Here is a 23,156-nt window from a genome sequence, read left to right on the forward strand (position 1 = left end):
ACTGTAAAATAAATTACAGTAAGTTACTTGTCAATTGCTGCGGGGCTTCGAATTTGAAATTTTCAAGGGGGTGCCGTTGAGCCATTTTACCATGCCCATGCCGATGACCTATACAGGATTTTAAATGGTGTCACTCCAGACACGTGTTTCAAGTTTTGTGACTGTAAAACCATCCCTTACCCCTCAAAAACAGCATCATATTTCATGGCGAAGAATGTGTCACCATGGCAACAGCATTCACAAAGAGACAGGGTCACAAAGAGTTAACAACACAGAAGTGCCTCAGCCAATCAGAGCGCAGGTCTGCAGCACCGTAGGCAAGCTACACAGCATATGCTAGTCAGACACTGGGTGACACTGTTGAGAGAGGACCTGCCGCTGAACGGTAAAAATACAGATAAAACAATAAAAACACCAGATAATGTTGGCAAAACAGAACGGTAACAGCCTGTACTTTGTTGTGAGCTTGTAGAGGTGTGTGTGTGAGAGGCTGCTCACTGAAACCTGCCGAGTGACACAGAAGAACTCCCGAATTGGTTAGTCGTAGTAAAAGTAAACAATTAAATGCTGCGCCACATGATGCTAGGCTAAGCTGGCTCGTTCAAGTGAATGAGCCTAGAGCTAACAAAAATTAGCATTTAGTGCTGAATAGTGCAATTAGCTGACTGTTGTAGAGCTCAAATAAACTGAAACTGAAACTGTTTGGAACTGGAAAAAATATAAGTATGTGACATGTGGAGTATTTAATTGCTCAATGTTTTCTGTGGCTGGTAAAGCTACTGAACTGTTTAATACTGAAGCAACATACTAAGTTATGTTTTGTTGGGTATTATATTTCATTGGTATAATGAATCTGATTTAAAGAACAGAAGACATAAGAATATAGAGTGTAAAGTTCACACTGTTGGTCTGTAATTCATGTAATATTGTTTTAATTTAAAAATACCAGGTTAAGATAAAAAATAGTAATTTAGTTCATTTTACTCAAAAATTCATTTACTGTAAAGGTTATTAAAATGTGTTGATTGTTTACATTATATGTATATATTTTGTTGAGGTTTAAGGAATTAATGACAAATCAGAATGGCAATTGATTAATGATCATTTCTGGCCATGTCAATGACTGCAGGTCAGGTTTTTTGAGTTGATTTGAAGTTGATGGCGAGCCAAACCAGACGAGACCATTAGATCCCTGGATTGAAGATCCCTGAACCGAGAACCCAGAGCCAAGAACTGTCAACCTTACCTCTTTCCTACCACAGCAGTGGGGTAAACATCTTAAGTGCACAAGGCCAGCACCACTTTCATGCTCAACCCCCAGCCCCACTTGCACAATTCAAAATCCCAGACTCTGACTCTACACTTCATTTTGACTTGGCTTGGAAAAGACACTTACCTCCTATATTCTTCTTCAGACGCATTCCCTGTGCCTGTGGAAGGACTGAGCCATAACCAGCACTGGTTTAAATGAGTGGACTGAGTATTCATACTATTGATATGGTGTATTATTGTGCCTTGGTTAAAGTGATTTTGTTATTGCTAGAGCAGTGAATAGTGAACTGTTGCAAGGTTGAAGTGTGTTGTGAAATGATAATATTGAACAGGCTATGGTTCTGATATTGTTACCTATCTAACCTTGGATCCAGATATTGAGAATTTAGTTTACCTATAGAAGGGTGCACCCAGTCAAAATAGAGAAGTAGTTGAAAAGAACTTGGTGGTTCAAAACCAAAAGAAAAAATGACAGAAGAAATAATTTGTTGCTAAATTGAAACTGAGAAACTGACTTTGTGGAATTTAACTATTTACTGAACTTAAAGTTATTTTAATTATTTTGTTTATTTTCAAAAATAATACACGGCACCAGTTTACAGCTTGATGTTAATGATGTTAATGTTGCAGATAGCCATTTCTGCCTCCTGTCTGAATCTGGTATCCTCTGATTCTGTTCCAAAATTATAAAAATCCTTACTAAATAGTAGTGTTAGGAGCCGAGTGTTACACTTACATCTCAGCTGAGTCAATTTCAGGTGCATTGCCCAAATTCATTAGGACTAATTAGACAAAGTATGATGCATGTTACTTCATGTTGACAGTAGGTGGCGCTATGACTGTCACTAAATATGGGCCTGTACATGTCTTCAGACTGGGACTCTTAACAAGCATATGAAATTTGGAAAAGATCAGACCATGTGGAGTCAAGTTATACAGCTTTGAAATTTCATGGCGAGACACTGAAATTCACCGCTTCGTCATGGCAACACCTTTCAACAAAAAGTCACCAACTTCAGAATATACAATCTCCAAGGTCTTGAGGCTATTGTGAGTAAATTTGAGGTGGATCCAATCACCGTGCTACCCACAGGGCATCAAAGTGTAAAACATGCAACTTCCTGTTGCCAGTAGGTGGCGCTATGACTCAGATCCAGTATTGACACATGGATCTGTTTAGGGCCGGACTCTTTTCAAGCACAAAAGGTTTGGGTCTCTTAGGATCATATATGCCATAGTTATGGCCATTTCAATTTTCATGGCGAAGGGTCGAAATTCACCGCCCAGCCACGCCCCCTTGGCAATGTCGAAAACTCACCGAAAACTTTTCATTTCCAATGTCTTTAGATGATACTGACTGAATTTGAATATGCTGAGGTCAAATCTTTAGGAGGAGTTTGTTAAAGTATGCGGCCTGGAAATGGCAAAATTGGCGTCAAAATGGCAACTGTAATCCAAAATGGCCGACTTCCTGTTGGACTTAGGGTATGGCTCAAGGAAGTTTTTGTTGCGTCTGGTCATGATACATATCCATACCAAATTTCATTGTTCTACGACAATCTGTATCGAGGGGCTCTGTCGAGCTATTTTTCCCCACCTTTTTGCGAGACCCGTAAAATCTGCAATTTACACCGGAACTGACGTACCTGCCAATTTTCATTAGTTTTGGGATATGTGTGTCTTAGATATTCGCGGTCAAAGAGTTGTAATAATTAAAGCTGCAAACAGCGTTGAACAAGCCCTCGCGCCTCCACACATGTCAGGCCGCAGTGCAATCGAAGGGCTTCTCTCACGGGCATGTAGATGTCTTCAGACCCGGTCTGTTTTCAGACAGGGCAAGAGAGGGAGATAAACATCACTTCCTTACTATTTTGCCTGCTGCTGGGGCTGCTTCGCTGAAATTTCATAGGGGGCGCTATTCAGCCACTTTGCATCACTGATGGAATATTAACATGTACACGTGTTCCGGCCGGGACGTTATCAAACATGTAAAGTTTGGTGCAGACTGGAGCATTTACTATAAAGTTATAGCAACTTCCTCTGTCATGGCGAAACATCAAATCTCAATGGTGTGAGGACGAGAATTTTCTGCAGGGTGAGACATGTCTGTCTTGCTCACACCTGTGGCATCAAAATTGTGCAAGTTTTGGGCCCATTCACTTGAATTTCAATTAGTATATTGAAAACTCTTGATGAGTTTGTGTGTAAAATATATTAATTTCTTAATTTTCATCAGGTTTATTTTTAGAAAAGTAAAGACTTTTGACCCACATGACCTGGTCAAAGTTTGATTGAAATGTGTACTGTCAGGTTTGTAGAGACAACAAGTCCACTGCAACTGGACACAGAAAAATACTCATATGTTTGAATGGAGAGTGTGAGCGAACCACTAGGTGCTTGGGCCCTAATAAAGGAAAAACTCCGGTACAGAGCTACAAATTTTAGTTTTAGATTTTATTTTTCTACAGCACTTTATCATTAAACTGTCATCCTCACTCCATTTTTTCCCTTCCCCTCATGGGTCATCCCCACTACTGAATTATACATATAAGACCTATAATTATTTTAAAATAAATGATAATAACACCAAACTTCATACAAAGTTTGCATATAATGTACTGTATGCATATAGACCTTCCTGCTGTATCCTACAAAAATGAGCTCCATTCAACCCCCTACACCCATCCACCCCCTCCTATTCTCTCTCCCTCTCAGTTGGAGAGGAGAATTTTAAAGTACGAATCTTGTGAAAAGCTAATTATGGACTTCCTGTTGGATTTAGGTCAGTGGTTTCAGCATATGATTTGTAGGTCTTGATCAGACGAATAATTCAGTTTTGGTTTGATCTCTCTACGACATTCCTATGGGCTGTGGTGGCCATATTAGTTACATATATGGCGCTAGAGAGCACATTTTGGCACTTTGGGGGTTAATTTTTACATTTTATCAAATTATTCACTAGACCTGATATGCGTGCCAAATTTCGTGAATCACAATCACAGCGCCACCTACTGGCAACAGGAAGTCATTAGCACCATTCTTTTAGTAAGTACTCCTATCAGCTTAACCAGATCCACCTAAAATTTGGTCAGTTAAGTTGTAAGACCTCGATGATGCTAAATACTGAAGCTTTTTAGTTTTCACCGAAAGCTGTTGCCATGGTGATGCATTGTTCGCCATGAAACAGGAGGCTGTTTTTTAGGGGCTAGAGATGCTTAAAAACTCATAAAGTTGGCACATGTGTCAGAAGTAGTGAAACATGATATCTGCTATGGGTCTTGGGTTTGGGCGTAGCAAAAGTGCTCAAGGGTGCCTCCTAGAATATTTCAAAGTCAAAGCCGCCACCTCTAAATTTGATGTAGGTGAACGAAATTTGGCAGGCACATGTATCATGTCCAAACACACAAAAAAGCCTCTTGGAGCCATACCTTAAGTCCAACAGGAAGTCAGCCATTTTAAATCAACTTTGCCAATTTTGCTCCGTTTTTGCCATTTGCAGGCATTGTATTTTAACAAACTCCTCTTAGAGATTTGAATCAACCTACTTCAAACTTGGTTGGCTTCATCTTAAGACCTTTACGATGAAAAGTTATCAAAATCATGAGTGTTAGTGGAATGCCCCTGATGTGGTGTGCCAGTGAATTTGCATGTCTCGCCATGAAACAGGAAATTGTTGTAACTCCACTGGACTTTGTCCAATCTGGCCCAGATGTCATATGCTTGACAAAAGTCCAGGCCTATCATCTACATATCAATATTGAGTCATAGTAATAGTGCCACCAACTGAAAACAGAAAGTCAGTGGCCATTTTGGAACAAAGTTGCTTTGATTTCTTGAAATTCAGTGAGATTATTTCTCTCATCATCCTACCCAGAAATAATTTTTTTGGAATTTTTTTGGATTTCATGCATGAATTTTCATTTTACGAACACAGCAAAGAACTTACATTGATAAGAAGTAAAAGCTAAAAAGGCTTTCAATTGCAACATCAGCGTGCTGCAGCAGAGTTCTGCCTCCACCATGTTGGACTGGAGGTGATTAATGTATTATCAAAGACCTTAATGACATAAGTAAAACGTCCCGCCTAGAAAGTGCCATTAAAAAGTAAAACAAAATTCTTTCTATTCTCTTGTCATATATTTAATGCCTCTACTGAAATGGCCTACGTTGAACAATGACAAAAATACTATAAATGTGCCTGCTATTATAACCGTTTACTTATATATTTATTAAATTTATGAAAGAATCAAAGCAGAAATTTGTGAAACATTCATTCAGAATTTCATTTATTAAAAAACAAAAAACTTTCAAATCATGGGTTCAGATTTACAAATTCTCAGTGTTCCAAATAGAAAGACATGACATGACATCACATATAACAACTTTTTGCCCCACTTCAGAGGAGCAAAAAGTGAGCAATGGACATAAATGGAAGCTAGAAAAATCCAGTACTGTTAGGATTTGGAGAAACCAGGCTGGCTATCTCAAACAGAATAGATGCGTAACAGACCACAGACCCGAGTTTGAGGATTTTGTGCTTTTGCCGAGAACCCCTGCACCCCTCTCAAAACCGCTGGTGGTCTTTGGATCCTAGTTTGGGAACCATTCTTCTTAACAGCTTGATAACCACATTACAAAGTGGATATAATCAGGGGTGTCACAAGAATCAATACATAGATACCATAGCTACATGGACACCAAATCAATACCAGCATTTAGCAAATAATACCAGTGTTTTTAGTTATCATTGGTATTGACATCTCACTCTATAACTCAATGTTATTATTCTAATATAGCCAGAGGGTGTTTGTTTAAATGCTGAAACACTTAAAGATTCAGTCATACCCACAAGATTCCAAAACCAAAATGAGAGCACATAATCCCACAGCTGTATTTGTTGTTACAGCATCATATTTCATACAGTTCCTCTAATTTGAAATGACTATTTTTTGGGCTGCTTTGCTTTCTACTTGAAGGTTACAGGTCAATATTTAATTAGTAACTCTTATTCTAATGCAGCCTGTATGCTTAAATAATGAAACACACAACGTTTCTGTTCAATTCTTAATGTTTATAAAAAGTTTTTAAATAAAGGAGTGTGTCCTGAATGGGATTTCTGGTTTTGCCATGGTATCAAATCAGGTATTGAGAGTAATGGAACTTCAGAGGTAATTCTAGTAATGGTGCAACCCAGTGTCATGGCAATGGTGAAATAGTCATGAAATTTAATCTATTGACTAATATATTTCAGTAGGAAGTACCTTTCGTGCCTGCAACATGTTTTTTTCTGGACTTGGGAGCACAGAAGATGTATTGTTTTTTCTCATTTGTAATTCATTTTTAAACTATAACTGCTATGTTACTCAACATTTAATCACGCGATTTTATCCTTGATTTTATTTCTTTATCAGTCCCATGCCGGGAAGAAACGTTATTTTCCTCACGGCCGATTTTAATGATATCCTCATCAATTCTCCACACAAAAACACAAGTGTCCTTGATAAATCTGCAATACGATGAGTTAGTGTTATGGACATCTGTTTTAATTATTTCATTTTCGATTGTGAGAAATCAAGTGTTTTTGTCAGTTCTGGGCCATAGCAGAAGTGGCTACATTAGCCTACCCATGATCCTCAGTGACCATTACTATGGTGAAGATGTCAGCTAAAGCCATGACATAACCGGACATAACCTATATTTAGTATAACATTATATAGTATTGCACATAAGGTCAGTGGTATTGCATATTGGAGTTAACAATCAGGAAGAAAATAATGCACTGTATATTAAAATGTAAAGAAAATAATGTGTGTATGTATAGTAAAATCGATCAGGTATAAACTGTGCATTAACAGAATATGAAGCTTTGTGATTGGCTGATTTCTTGAGACAATGCATTTTGAGACTTGGGAGCACAGAAGATGTGTTTTTTTTCTCAATTTTAATTAATTTTTAAATTACAACGTCTACATTACTCAGCATTTAGTGACAAGATTTTATCCTTGTTTTTATCAGTCCCGTTGGCGGACTGGATGACCCGCTTCCGGGAAGTATTTTCCTCACTGCCAATTTGAATGAATGAATCAAGTGTCCTTGATAACTCTGCAATATGATCGGTTTTAATTATTTCACATTCGATTGTGAGAAATCAAGTTTTTGTTATCAGTTCTGGACGATAGCGGAAGTGGCTAAATTAGCCTATCCATGATCCTCAGCAACTATTACTATAGTGAAGACGCCAGCAAAAGCCGTGACATAACATATTCAGTATAACATGAATATTACGTAGTACTGCAGATTGGTAGTTACAATCAGGAATAAAATATTGAGATAGATAGATAGATAGATAGATGCCTACGTTTTTTTATTTTTGTTGTTTTTTAACTTATTCTCTTCTATCGACCGGTGTCAATACAGTTTCTGTCTGCTTTGATAACATTTCTATTGAGAAATGTGCAATTTATTTTCATAATATTCATTCAAGCATTGAGGAGGTAGTTTAATACATGCATGATGGGACTGAGCAAACTCCTTAAACACAGTTTGAAGCACTGCATAACTCCCACTGACACTGAACACCAACCCAAAACCCATTTCTAGAATACTAGCTATATTACCTGAAATAAACCAACATCTTTACTTTTTCTTGACATAGATCATCTAGGGACAGTGTAATTACTAGTTCGGCTTTACTAGATATTTGATGTATTCAGTAGATATACAATTTACAACCCTATATTTACAACCCTATTTTGCAAACCAGAAGAACTACAACTGTGGTGCTGATTTGTATCAAGCTCTCTGTAACAGTTGTCCCCATGTCTGTACCCCCTTTTGTTGCTGAATTATAAGCCTTCAAACATGCACCAAGGTGAAGGTTCAAAGGTCAGCATATCAAAGTAGGAGCCATGAGGAATCTTCATACTGACATATGTTACTCTCCAGGGAGAGACCTTTCCAATGATGTATTTGGTTTAGGTCCATGACAAAGTTTTAATTTTCTCATTTCATGGACACAAACCATCCCAAGCCTAGTTTCAGAGAACACTTTGAAGGACCAATATATAAAATCAAGCTTTTTGTTTGTTTGTTTTTTCCTTTTTTAGTGGAAATAGTGACCAAAATGAGTCACCTTCAGAGATTACAATAATGCTGACATAAAGGGCATTACTACAGGCTTGGAGGAAGGCCTGAGGTGCTTGGGTTAGGGTTAGGGCTGAAAAGACCAACCTGTTCTCATTCATGCGTAGGCTATACAAACAACCCTGGAGATTTGTTTTGTATCTTTATGATTCTTGGTTTTAGGATTTTATGTCAGCATGACATACAGTAGGCCATTCAATCAGCGCATCTCATGTGCGGCTGCTTCGGCACATAATCTAGAGATTTGGGGTCTCACCTATTTTCCGCATGACATGCGTGGTTCTCAGCAAAAATAGAAAGGGGAAATGATCTGTTGACAGTAATTTTGACATCATACCAGCATCAATACAGCTTTTTACTATAGTTTCAATGTCTGTAGATTAATGTATATCTGTGGAATATGTCACAGACATGAAGTAATACCACTGAGGGTCAGCCTGTGCAGTGCTCCACGCCAGGGAGCCTCTCTGGTGGGGAACTCCAGTGCTGAGAGTCAGTGACACATGGAGCTTCTTTTCTCAACTCCTGTCACTTTCTGTGATATTAGTTCACACTGGAACTCCTGCTTGTTGTTTCACCTGCTTCCAGGCAGAGATTTGGTGTTGTTACTTTTCTTATTTGTTATCAGTTTCCCTTGGGACAGTTGGTTTGGAGGTTTGTTTGGGGAACTTGGTGTGGTCTGGAGGGATTTTCTTCACTTGGAGTGTTGACAGCAGGGGTTTAACTGATGGAATAATCAGTATGATCATTAAAAAAAAACCTATGTGAGAAGTGTATGTGGCTGACACAGAAGTAACCCCAACCAGACCCCACCATGCCCGTCAGAAAGAAAGCCACTTTCACCTCAAATATTATTAGGCATATTTATTTTTCACAATTGAGCACACGCTTCTAAACCTTTTTCTGTCTAAACTAAATATAAATGAAATTTATAATGAAATGATAAGAAACATTCTATTATTGATGACCATTATCAAAGTCAAACTCATTGACTGTGAATAAATATTTATATACAGTCAATGGTCAAACTCTATGTAGAAAGATAGAGCTGGCAGTAGCAGCACTGAAGCAGCAGCTGTCTGTGTGAACACCACAGGCCTGTGAGATGCAGCAGTTCAGCGACGCACACGTGCTGCTCAGGAAGAGGTAGGCTGTGTGGCTCAGGCATAAGATGTTGGATCTTTAAATTCAATCATAGTCAGAACACAGAAGACTGTGAGTAGCCTATGATGGCTGCTAGTTCTGACTAGTTTAAATAATGTGACCACCAAATACAACATCGGGCCCTATTTTTCATGATAGTGCAATGACCAGCGCAAGCAGTACATGGACAGTTCAATATTTTCCTTACCGTATTTGCTCAGCCTATCTGTGTGGTATTGTGGTGCACAGCACTGCATGCATGGTTAGCTGCTGGGGGGAGATTCACAAAAAGGCAGTGCAAAGCAAGTTGTTGATGTTTTTGGTGGAAAATGGGTCTTAGATGGCTCAACAAGATCAACTAAATACTTGATGTAAATGTGCTGCAATAATGGATTAATGCTTCAAATATAAATCACATTAAATCAGTTATTTAATGTGATTAAAGCATTGTACTGATCTATAAATGACTGTGAGTGATTCTTACAGTATCTGCTGTCCACAGCGGTTTTATTCTGTATGGAACGCTTCTTCTCCCTGCAGCATCTGAGATGCTGCAACAGAGCACAGTGCTGTGTTTACCTCTATTAAATCGGCTGGGGCCAGATGCACAATAACACTAATAAATAGTTTCTCTTGGTGATCAGTCAAGAGAAACTTTAACACATAAATCAGTTTTGGAAAGGGATTAACTTGCACTCAGAAAAGGGATCGGATACGTAAAGTGACTGAAAGTAAGTTAAAGAAAACAAAGGCAATGAACTTATACACAAAACATTTATTACTCACTAAACAAACAATGACGCTACAATGAATGAATGCAGAACCAGAGTTTGTCAGAAAAGGGGGTGCAACAGATGAACAAACACAGACTGACTAGTGACCATCACTGGAAGCAGCTGGTAAACTGGGGTGGCAAATTTAAAATTCAATTCTAAGCAGATTAAGCTTTTTGAATTCACCTGGTTAGTAGAGCAGAAGTGTGCTACTTGCATGTCTGTGGGCTGGTAGCTGCTGAGTGAGATGGTGCCGTCAGGATGGATGAGAAGGTGTTGCTGCTGCATGGAGTGGAGATGAAGAATTGTCAGCTGACGTTGGTCTCAACACAGAGAAAGAATGGGACTTCGTACCGGTAACAAAAAGAATCCAACTATTGCATTCCAGTGATGGTCTTTTATAGGTACAGTAAGGTAAGGGACTTCAAAGAAGCATCTGACCAATCAGAGGACTGCTGACCCCCCAGGGGTGGTATCTTTGTTTTACCCCCCTCTGAGGACATGGCATCCACTGGAGGTCAGATAATGTGTCATACTTTAAAACAACTTCTCAAAATCTGTACCTTTTTACCAAACAACTACCATGACTAAAAATCCAATGTCCTTATGTTTAGGAGATTACAATGCTACCAAACAGCACACGTTTATCTCTAGTGGTTATTGAGATATTATTTACCAGATTTTAACACACATACAACTGAGAGAACTATGTTAAAAATTACAGGAAATTTCTAACATAGTTATAGATACAAATGTACACATTCAAACAACAAGGAAAGAAATAAGGCAATGGCATTATAGCCTTTTTAAAAGCATGCAGGTATATCTGGCAATAGTCTCTTGATTTGGGACAAAAAGGGAAGAGGAGAGACAATCAGAAAGAGGAGGGGTGGGGGGGGGGGGGGGGTTATGATTGTCTGTGGGGAGTGTCCCAGGATGAGAGGGGGAGTTGTTGTGCAACAATGTGTTAAGACACACATTTCAACACGGCAGGTCCATCCTTAGTCCTGTTGGTCAAATGGTGTTGTGGGACATTTTGTTGGACATTTTATTCCACCTTTCCTTATGGGATTCCATGCAGGCTGGACACAGCAGGCCTCCAATGTCTTATGTTCGGGGGTGCCTGTGTATCCCCAAACCTGACAAATTTAGAATACTGCCTTGGGAGACTGAGATACACCTTTGTAGTTGTGTGCAACTACCAACCAAAATATCTTTGCAAAGGGTCGGGATTAGTAAATATTTGCCATAAACGATTACCCATTTCAATCAGGAGAGACAATTGAATGAAGCAAAAAGAATTGTTTATTCTACAGATGATATTGATGATTAAGTGTTGTCAAAAGTCAAACTGCGTCAGTGTTGTCAACAGTCAGCGCTCAGACTCTACAGGGAGATTTTGAATCGAGGAAAATCAGTCCTGAGCAGCAGCAAGATAAATCCCCCCATGGAGTTTAGTCACTGGTGGTGGTGGTGGCTGATGAGTTCTGCTGAGACTGATAAGGCTGATGAGGTTGATGTAGTGATGCACTGATGAATCTGCATGCAAAACAGCACCATGAAAGCACTAAGGCAAAGAGGGAGAAAATCTATTTAAGAGACAGCCACGATACGATAGGCTGACAATGAAAGTGTGTCACCATGCTATTGTTTAAATGTGACCAGCTGATGTGAACAGCTGATGTCTTAATTGACGCCCAGGGAAATGACAGCAAGGAAATTATGAATGAGCATGCATGAGGGATGGGAATGACAGATGGTTTGAGAAATAAAACTACAGACCTGAGCATGCAAAAGACAGTCTTCCTGACTGAACTTTCACTAAGCTCCATTTGTTCAATCATCATAAATTTTGGTCGAAACATCAGTCTTTGATTGGGAATAAGTCTACCAAAGCATTTTGAACCCGACCCATAGGGGACGCAACAAATGTGTATCTGAAAACCCAGAGGACAGAATTTCACCAAAATTGGTGTGCATGCTCTGGGGACAAGTATTAACCAAAATCTGAAGTGCCATACTGATTGGTGCAAGTGGGTGTGGCCTATCACACATTTCACTTGTGCAAACAGTTCATTAAATCTATATGATGTTCGAAGGCTTTTCAGACACCAAAACACTGCAGTATTATGATACAATTAGAAAGACCTTTACGGACAATGATTTTATCTTTTGTCACAATGATTGTTAGGTAAACAGTAGAAATACAACATTCATGCTACTAAATGATGTACTAGGAATATGTAGTTGCACAAGAGGTGTAAATTACAAATCTCTTTGTTGATTTGATTCATTACATTCAGTTCAAAGATTCATAGTAACTATGTAATATGTTCATTATTTCTCTAAGATAAACATTCACATCACCTTTCAATTCATTTTAGTATGTAAAATAGTAAAAGTGTCACTATTCAAGTGCACTTCAGTTATACAACGTAAGTGAACACAGCGGTCACTTACTGATTCGATCAGTGAGAGTGGTGATTCAGTATAGTCAGTTCAGATTAAAGATTCAGTGTTAAAGACTTGTTTGTATATGCTGAACTCTAACTTGTATGTAATTGGCCACCACTGCACCTTGCCAGATGACTTTGTGCTGGAGCAAAAGTTGAGACATGTCCAACTTTTTCCCCAACGTTTTTTCACACAGGGTTATGTTGGTCTAAAACACAGCTTAATACTCACAAATACATATAAGCTTTGATTATAATACAAGCTTTCTGATTGTAATTATCACTTAGATATTGATTAGTATTTACAATTGAGAAAGGCAAAAACAATTTTCATTATGTAATCTGGCAGAGCCCCCTGATTTGGAAGAGAAAAACAAGGTGAACATTGAAGCTATTAACCGTTTATTTGATTCAGCTTGAAATGTCTTGAGAGAACACATGGAGACGCCTGGCCTTTAGGCTGGCTTACTGAAAGATATCATCATGGTAAATGGTAAATTGACTGTACTTGTACAGCGCCTTTCTAGTCTTTCCGACCATTCAAACTTTTTACACTACAAGTGACATTCACCCATTCATACGCTGATGGCAACTTGCAAACCTGCAACCTCTAACTGCAGATTAAGGATCTCCAACAAGTAAATGTGGTCTTCAAAACTCTGAATTGAATATTAGGCCAACAGAGGAACATTTACTCAGATTATATTACATTTCTTTAGGGAACAGCATAGTAGGATAAAGAACATGGGCATATATTGTTATCTTAAAGTATGGCTCTGTAAAGCTATGAGCCATACAGAAATATTGTATATCTAACATCTAAATAGCACTAGTAACATAAGTAGTAACGTATTAAGCATCTCCATTCTGTCCACTCCTTTTCTCGTTTCTTCAATCTCCACTCCTTTCCTGCCTATATGTACTTTTTTCTACCATTTCTTCTTTACACTCTTTTCCAACTGCAGCTGAGTTTGACTCCTCATGAAAAACTTTATGTCCATAATGGTTAGTTAGCTAGCTAGCATTCATGTATTACATGTCTCTAAACAGTCCATAGGGGATCTTTAAGTAGGATTTTTAATGCAGGACTTTTACTTGTAATGGAGTATTTTTACATTGTGGTATTGTTACCTTTACTTAAGAAAAGGATCTGAGTACCTGTTCCACCACTGTAGCATGCACATTTACCATAAGTAAGCTATTTACACCCCCTGAATGCAGCTATCAAGTTGACATTAGTGAGGTACAACACAAATCTTTAAAGAAATCAGTTAATGAATTATGAGTACCCCCCAAAAAAGTGCAGATATTTATCCAATATGCAAAAGTTATGGAAGAAAAACCTATGATAAGTCATTCCTATAATATGCATTCTGTAAATTCAATCATTTCTAGTAAAAGAAATAATGGTTCAATCAAACTTGTAGTCATCCCATTGGGGAGTTCCTCCTGAAGAATGTGGCTCTGGGAACCACTGCTGTGTTGTCTGATATACAGTTCTGACATCATTATGACTTTTAACCCACTGTATCCCACTCATTTCAGAGTTCGTCGCCTCAGTTCAGCGAGCTTTGTTGTTTAGATGATGAGGCGCTTATGTTCTAATTAAGGCCTTTAATGGAGGGGAACCGGTACAAGGGTGGATTGCACATTCTTCATCTGAGTGACAGCTAAGAGGTTTAAATGTCAGCCAGTCTATCCAACTGGGGAATGAGAAAAATACCACAAGGCTCAGTTGTTCTGAAGCTGTAGAGACCTACAGGGAAATTTGCAACATATTGTCAACTGATAAAATATTGTTTTAATATGTCCTCATATAACATTAGCATGGACTCAGGCTAAAGAAATGTAAGCCACTCAAAAGCAAAAAAGTGTTCAGTACAATGTCAAATGATCAAAAATTGAATTGAAAATAAGGTCTCTTTCAGTAGCTATTCTGCACTTTTCAATTATATCACATGATCTGAGCACTGAGCACAAGGACTTCTCCACACATCTGTGTGACAGGACCAACAGATCAAATTAGGAAACCTCTGTTTTCCTCAATAAAAACCATGTGGTTTTGCTCACTGCTGTCCTGAGGCCTGAGTCAATTTTGCATGATAGCCCTCCAGTTGAGAAGCTGGTGAAATGTCAATTAGCTGCCATCCACCTCCACACAGTGTGCTCAGCTTCACAGGGTCCAGGGCTAATCGCTCATAATTTGGCAGGGTGGAGGTGGTACAAACACTGTATATGCAGTGAAGGCTTCAAATTTCCACATCACACTTGTGCATGTTCCATGCTGGACCACAATTGGCTACAAACTACTTATGATGTCACAAATCATGCTTATAGGTACACGTGTTGAGCTGGGATTTAAGGTGAGAACAGAGAAACTTTCCTCCTTCAGCAGATAAATGTGAAAACAAACTCTGCATATACATCATTCTGTACAGTGAACATCACAGGAAAAGAAACAAGAAGAAAAACATATTTTTTAGTGGAGGGGAACTCTACTCAGTGCTGGAGGAAAATAGATCTGGCAGAATGATCTAAAATGTGATATTAATGAAAAAGCATGGCAATGTATAATGAATCAATTGCAAGTCAATGCATAAGGAGAGGAAAGCTCAGCCAGTATAAAATATTGAATAGGTATTATTTAACTCTAGTAAAACTGCACATTTAAGGCTCCAGCTAAGAATAATTTATGTTGAAAGAGATATGCACTAAGAGAGTTTGGGTCAACATTTAGATCTCTTGATTCCATTATAATCTAAACTTTGTCTGCTGGAAATAGAACCGAATTATACCTCATGTGTTATTATCAATTGTCTTTCATAATGGCGATCACCAATATAGCTGCAGTTATTTTACACCGCTAGATAAACACAATGGCTCTACAAATCAAAGAGTGGATTACTCTAATGACAGACACTGCCTGAAATGAATTTACATTCACTAGGCTTATTATAACTGATGCATTATGTACACAACATTTTAATGTTTTAGTGAATACAGGTGGAGCTAATTGTAACTGCTTTGTATACTGTTGAGTAGTTTAATCTGTAACAATTAATCTTTTGTTGTACCTCAGAATTGTACTAAATACATTCCACCACTGTCTGGTAGCTATATTTCTTTGACAGTATTAATACGTGGCAATAAAGGTGACTTTGTCTTGGTTTTTCTATGGCTGTTATGTTTTTTTTTTCCCTGAAAGACAGTCATTTTGTGATCCTTACTCTTAAAATTTGAATTTCTGTTTAAAGTTGCAGGTTTTAGTTTGCTAAAAAATGTAACACAAATTGAGCTCTGAATACAGGCGTTCTGACCCTGAGCAACGCAACACCTCAGAGGCTTGAGTCTTCACTTTGAACCTGCGAACACTTCAGTCCTCATTGTCAACAGTCAGGTTAGCCTGTACTCCCACGTGTAGAAACATTAGTCACACGTCGTTAATTTTCCCTGTCCTCGTGACGGAATCAGGTCGTGTATAAAGGCATTTGAGCCAGACGAGCACGAGCCAGAGGAGCAACGCCAGCCGGTCCTAACAGAAAAAAAGAATAAAAAACATAAAAGAAGATGAGCCCAAATATCTCCGTTTGCTGTTTATCTCTGCTCTTAGTGCTTAATTTCGTTGGAGCTAAAGACGTTTCTGATCTACAGGTAAGTTTACCGGCACTTTTAATTGGTAAACATCAAATCTCAATTCACAACTGACTGACGTGACACTAAGATGAAAATGTCATATTTTAAAGGTATTAGTCTTCAATAATGAATAATGTGTTTTTCAGTGACTGTTTGCTAGAGGTGATACAACTATTTACATCCAGGTTATGTCGGCCTACCTGTGCAGTTGTGCCTACAGTTTCCTTTGTTAATGAGGAATGCGTTGGCCTGAGCTTAATTACTCTGATAATTTAATTTTTTCCCTCAGAGATTGAAGCAGCTTCTGGAAAAGGAGATTAATGTCGCGCCATACTACTCCTCGGAGGAGATGGAGGTGGAAATTAAAGATGGAAACACAGACAAGTCGGTGTTCGGAGCTTCCGAGGAACAGCCGTGGGACTCCTCCGACCCCAGCAACTCTGCGCTGGCGGCCAAACAAAGCGTCCTCGCGCTTCTCTTCAAAGACCTCGTGAGGACCTCCAAGCGCTCGTGGAACCGGTACAAGAAAGGCGGGCTGAGGAGCTGCTTTGGTGTCCGGTTAGATAGGATCGGTTCCTTCAGCGGGCTGGGATGCTGAATGTAAGGACTGGGGAGCTGGGTTGAAATATGATTTAAATTCCCTGTTTGTATTATTATTATTAAATTCTCAATGAAAAATCTGAGACAGAAAAACAGAAAATTGGAGTTATGCTAAAAAGAGTTTAACACATCGATGTTCACAGAGAAGCAGATGTGCTGTCAATTCAGTTTCAATCAAGGATTCACAGGTGTTTATGATATACGGGGAAAGCAATACAGCAGTGTTGAGAAATGGGTTATTTTCTGAGATTGAAAGAAATAAAATGCAAATAAAATATGATGCAGAATGTGAGTGACAAATGCATTCAAAACCTTTTAGGGACTTGATTAAGGCTTGCTTTCAGAGCAATTAATACATTATAATTACATTTAATATTTATTGATAATTAGTATCAGTATACACAAAGAACAAAACAGGGAAATTTTGTGTTTTATCCTCATCAATTTTTTGACACACATTGACATGCAAAACTTATAAGAAAATGATGCTATTGGGAGACAAAACTGTGCAAATGTATTTTTTATTTATGCAGAGAAAATGAAGTTAATTGCACCTGCTTCTGTTTCATAGTGATAACACATGTATAGGATATCACTGAGTGCTCTGCAGCAGCTGGAGGTTTAGTGGTTCATTGCTCAAGGGCACCTGGGCAGCAGCTGCAGTTATCATCGTTTTAGACATCAAAATGTAACAAAGTCCGTTTTAATCTGGTATATTAATTTGTTTTTGTTCTGTCAACAGGTGTGGATGACGCAGAGTTTTCCCATCTGCACATCAGTGTGACCATAAGCTCCTCTGACACTCAAAAAGCTTTGACTGACACTTTGATGGGCGATTATTTCAGTCTCTCCTGTCTATGGTTCTCATTCAGAACTGTGATTTCCTTGTTCATGTGTGAGCTGTTAATAAATGATTGTAAAAGTATTTATTATTTATTATTTTCTTGTTGAATAAAGAGGAGTTGCCTTGTAACAGATTGAATTGTAGTAAAATAATTATTTTGCTTATATCTTAGTCTGTGGTTAAATTCTTTTCTTTTTTCATAAATATTGATGGATAATTTAAAGCTGCTTACTAATTTTCACCTAGATGCAGATTGAATAAACCAATGTGTTAGATGGGGAATCATTTAATTCAGTTATTTTGTTATTATTTCATTTTTATACTATAGACAGAAGATCAATTTAAATGTCAATCTAAATAATGTTGAGAAGGACATCATGATTTGAAAATGAACAACTGCACCTTGTTGTTGGTAAGATTTTAATCACAAAAATTTCACATGATGTATCTATGAACGGTTACAGGATGTTTTTTGTTTTTGTTTGTTTCTTTGTTTGTTTTTACAAAAAATCGAGTAAGATGAGTGAAAACCTGCATATTCTTAGGTTAATGGCACATCATTAAAAATCACTCCCGAGTTACATTATATTATACAGTTATACTGAGGTTAGAAAAAGGCAGACACATCAGACATTCCTTTGATCATACATAAGAACATTAAAAAAATCCAAAAAAGGGACGTGAGAAATATTAGAAGGTACTTTTTAAAGTATCAAAAGGCAAATACATTCCTGCAACTAGTGTAATATCAAGAAATCCAATAAAACTGTATTGCAGAGAAATGGTATGTAAAGTACCTAGTTCAGACTGGACAGATCACCGACATAATATTGACACTAATATGTTTTTCACAGTATGAGAACATTCTGTATTCTGTGCAGCTGCATAAAACAGCCGCAGTAGAGCTTATTTTGAACGGTCGGAAAGTATATTTTTTTAGTAAGAAGATCACTCTTAATGCCGACGGTTTATTGGAAATCACAAATGATGTGTAATTGTTTCTCAGTGTTCATATCTTTGCTTGAGAAAAAAAACGTAACAACTTAATTCTTATCTTTTATTGGTGCAGTCGACGCAGTGTGGACAATCTACAGACACACAGGCTAATTGTTTGCAGTCATGAGACAGAGGATAATTGAAACAAAAAAAAAAAGAATCTGGAGCAATAAAGTGTTTCATTAGGTCAGTTGTAAAGTTTTGATCTGTCTGTTTTAAAGAAATGTCTTTGTAAGATATTAACTTTTCAGGTTAATATCTATTGTATCTTCTATTGTATCCTGTATGCTGTAGTATGCTGTGGATTGTATCCAAAAGTGCACAAGGAGCATTCTAAATTGACTATTGAAATTGGCAATGTTACATACAAAATCACTTGATGAGATCAGTAAGCAGTATCTTTGTTGACACTGTATGTATCAAAGGTTGTCTTTAGCCACACCCTGAATCCCACCCTGTTACAGTACATGTAACTTTAAAATCTTTTTCTGTATATTATGACCAAAATTGACTTAAGCAATACAACTGAAGACATTCTGCAGGCCTGCAAATGGCTGCATGGGCCAATTGAACTTTAAGACTTTTGTCTATAAATATACAGTATATACACTCAGTTACCACTTTATTAGGAACACCATACCTGCAATAAACCCTTCCTTACCAAGGTTACAATGTGCAGTTTTTGTTTTATAGAGGTGTTGATTCAAAACGACTTTGGAGGCAGTAGATTGTACTACTGTCAAATTGTACTGGGTTATACATTATACTGAGATGTGCCTTTAGACTATTGATATGAATAGGTGGATGGAAGATTAGAGACATCTGTCAGTATGAAAGATTACAGTTTGAGAGCACCACAAACTACAGCATCCAAAATAAACATAAAGTTGAATCAGCACCTTTAGAAAACAAAATGTAAGTTTAAATAATATATAGTACACAGTAATATACAGTAATTTAGTGCACACAAACCCAAGCCTAAACCAAGCATGTATTAGATTAGCAGACACACAGAGACATAGATCATAGTAAGAATCTGCCTGTTATAGGGTACAATCTTGGTGAAAAGTCATTAAAGTCCCCCTCCACTCAAAATTGTGTTTTGTTCTTGTTCCTACAGTTGGATGCTTGAGCTTTCACTGCAGAATAATGCATTCAATTCAATTCAATTCAATTTTATTTATATAGCACCAAAACACAACAAAAGGATGAGGATGAGGAGAGAGAAGCTCAGTGCAAAGTCCCCCAGCAGTCTAGGCCTACAGCAGCATAACCAAGGGCTTATCTAAGGCAAGCCTGGTCGGCCCTAACTATAAGCTTTATCAGAGAGGAAAGTTTTAAGCCTACTCTTAAATGTAGAGAGGGTGTCTGTCCCCCGGACTGAATCTGGAAGATGGTTTGACAGGAGAGGAGCCTGATAGCTGAAGGCCCTGCCTCCCATCCTACTTTTTGGGACTGTAGGAACCACAAGTAAGCCTGCATTCTGAGAGTGCAGTATTCTAGTGGGATAATACGGTACTATGAGCTCTTCAAGATATGATGGTGCCGGACCATTAAGGGCTTTGTAGGTGAGGAGAAGGATTTTAAATTCTATTCTGGATTTTACAGGAACCAATGCAGCAAAGCTGATATGGGAGAAAAACCTTTCTGGTTTTTGTCAGTACACATGCAGCAGTATTCTGGGCCAGCTAGAGAGTCTTTAGAGACTTGTTAGGGCAGCCTGATAATAAGGAATTACAATTATACAGCCTAGAAGTAACAAATTCGTGGACTATTTTTTCTGCATCTTTTTGAGAAAGTATGTAACTTCAGTTTTGTCTGAGTTTAGTAGCAGAAAATTGCAGGTCATCCAGGTCTCTATGAACTTGAACTGATTGGTTTCATCTGGCTACATTGGTAAATATAATTGGGTATCATCTACATAGCAATGAAAATTTATGAAGTGTTTCCAAATAATATTACCTAAAGGAAGCATATATAAGGTGAATAGTATTGGTCCAAGTACAGAACCTTATGGAACTCCGTGTCTAACTTTTGCCTTCATGGAGGATTCATCATTAATGTGTACAAACTGAAATTGATCTGATAAATAGGATTTAAACCAGCTTAATGCAGTCCCTTTAATGCCAATTAAATATTCCAGCCTCTGTAATAGGATGTGATGGTCAATTGTGTCAAATATGGCACTTAGATCTAACAAGACAAGTAGAGAGAGACGTCTTTTGTCCGATGCAGTTAGGAGATCATTTGTAACTTTCACCAGTGCTGTCTCTGTGCTATGATGTGCTCTAAATCCTGACTGAAAATCCTCAAATAAACTATTGTTATGTAGAAAGTCACATAACTGATTAGAGACTGCTTTCTAAAGGATCTTAGAGAGAAAGGGAAGATCAGATAAAGGTTGGCTAAAATGCCTGAATTAAGAGCAGGCTTCTTAATAAGAGGTTTAATTACAGCTACTTTAAAGGACTGTGGTACATAACCTGTTACCAAAGACAGATTGATCATATCTAGTAAAGAAGTGCTAACTAACTACTAAGTGCTAACCTCTTCCTTAAGCAGCCTAGTGGGGATGGGGTCTAAGAGACAGGTTGATGGTTTAGATGAACAAATCATTGAAGTTAGTCTAAATGGTCTAAATATATATCAAGTTTTACAGCTGTTTCTAAGGTTCCTGTGGTTGTGGATAAATCGGTACCTGTTGAGGGCAGGAGGTGATGAACTTTGTCTCTAATAGTTAGAATTTTATCATTAAAGAAGCTCATAAAGTCATTACTACTGAGAGCTATAGGAATACATGAATCAATAGAGCTATGACTCTTTGTCAGCCTGGCCAAAGTGCTGAAAAGGAACCTAGGGCTGTTTTTATTCTCTTTTATTAATGATGAGCAATAGGCGGCTCTTGCATAACAGAAGGTCTTACTATATGTTTTAGGACTATCTTGCCAGACTAAGCAAGATTTTTCTAATTTGGTGGAAAGCCAAATCTTTTCAAATTTTTGCAACGTTTGCTAAACACACACATTTATCTTCGTACCATCAGATGATTTTGCTTGTAGGCTTCTCTTTGTACAGATGAGGTGAATGGATGTTTGAATATGTTATGTAAATGTGTATCTATACGTCAAGTTCAAATCAAAGTAGCTTAACGTAAGTTAAAGAAAATTATTTATACCAATTTACAGAACCAAACGGTACAACAAACTAAGAAGCGTGCAGCTGAAAAACATCACAACTAGTTTGGAAGCCTGTCATGGTCCAATATTCAACTTACACAAGTGTGATAGTGAAACTTGAATCCTCCATTGCACATCAAGCGGAAAACCTCCAGGGCTGAAAAATGAAGCCAATGCAGAAGTGCCAAAAACTGCAGTTCCTCAAATGGTCATTTTAGTCTGGCTCCAAAAGCAAGTCAATCCCCATAGCCCCCATATTAAAATGCCCGACTTTACAGCAGAAATAAATATGTTTACAGCCTAGTACGGTTTTGGTCTCTATAGCTAATTTGCCCTCCCATGACAACTGTACAGGGGGTGAACTCACCCTTTTAGAATTTATTGAGCCATAAAGTTATGCATAATTAAGGACATGGCTGCTTTGAGTGACAGGTTACTAGCCGCTAGGTGGTTTGTTTCAGCAACCAGGCTTCATCCAGCCCACCTGAGCTCCACGTCTTTGCCCATTTTGGATTAGCCGGGAGTTAGGCAGAGTCAGGCACTGCCAAGATGGCGACAGCTGGAGCCGCCCGCTTTGAGCTTCAAAACCGCTCTTCATAAACCAGTGTGTGATATCACAGTGGCTACGTTCATATTTTTTTAGTCTATAGTGCACATACAGTGAGAATGGACTTTACAGTGAAGTAAGAGACATCTTGTGTCCAGCAGTTCAACTTCTAAAATGAAAAATATTTTATATTTGCATATTCATAGATTCTGGATTTTTATATAAGGGAGAAGGGGGAGACGTCATTTTAAAGATTTTAAGGTGGTAATTATACTTTTTTCTGGTGGAAAAACCATATCAGACACACATTATTGTTCCAAGCAGAGTTTTTTGCATATGTCTTAATACATGTCTGGAGGAGATCTTTAAGTTTCATTCTCAGGGGACCAACAATAAAGCAATATAAAACATCATGCAAATCTATCTTTGGAGCTCTCCCACTATAACTGCTAAAAACCAGTGCATTAGGACTAAGTACAACCCACTGTAAGGTTTTAAAAAACAATTTATAAGTGGGACAAACAGCAATATTCATGTAATACATTTGCTGTGACCACAGAGAGGTCAGTCAGTCAT

General features: G+C 38.0%; 1 protein-coding gene across 1 annotated transcript; it reads left to right on the forward strand.

Annotated features, from left to right (window-relative positions):
* Positions 1-16,307: 16,307 nt before the first annotated feature.
* nppal (natriuretic peptide A-like) lies at positions 16,308-17,994 on the forward strand. Its single transcript, XM_042409795.1, has 3 exons — positions 16,308-16,435; positions 16,707-17,017; positions 17,760-17,994. The coding sequence occupies exons 1-2, from the start codon at positions 16,352-16,354 to the stop codon at positions 17,013-17,015; spliced, it is 393 nt and encodes a 130-aa protein (XP_042265729.1). The 5' UTR covers positions 16,308-16,351; the 3' UTR covers positions 17,016-17,017; positions 17,760-17,994.
* The last annotated feature ends 5,162 nt before the right edge of the window (positions 17,995-23,156 follow it).

The sequence above is a fragment of the Thunnus maccoyii genome, chromosome 4, assembly GCF_910596095.1.
Source record: "Thunnus maccoyii chromosome 4, fThuMac1.1, whole genome shotgun sequence".
NCBI lineage: Eukaryota > Metazoa > Chordata > Actinopteri > Scombriformes > Scombridae > Thunnus > Thunnus maccoyii.

Bases quoted from the DNA above. Each gene is read 5' to 3' on its own strand.
- nppal (XM_042409795.1), top strand. From the start codon at position 16,352: ATGAGCCCAAATATCTCCGTTTGCTGTTTATCTCTGCTCTTAGTGCTT. The intron at 16,436-16,706 runs GTAAGTTTACCG...TTTTTCCCTCAG, and splicing joins AAGACGTTTCTGATCTACAG to AGATTGAAGCAGCTTCTGGA.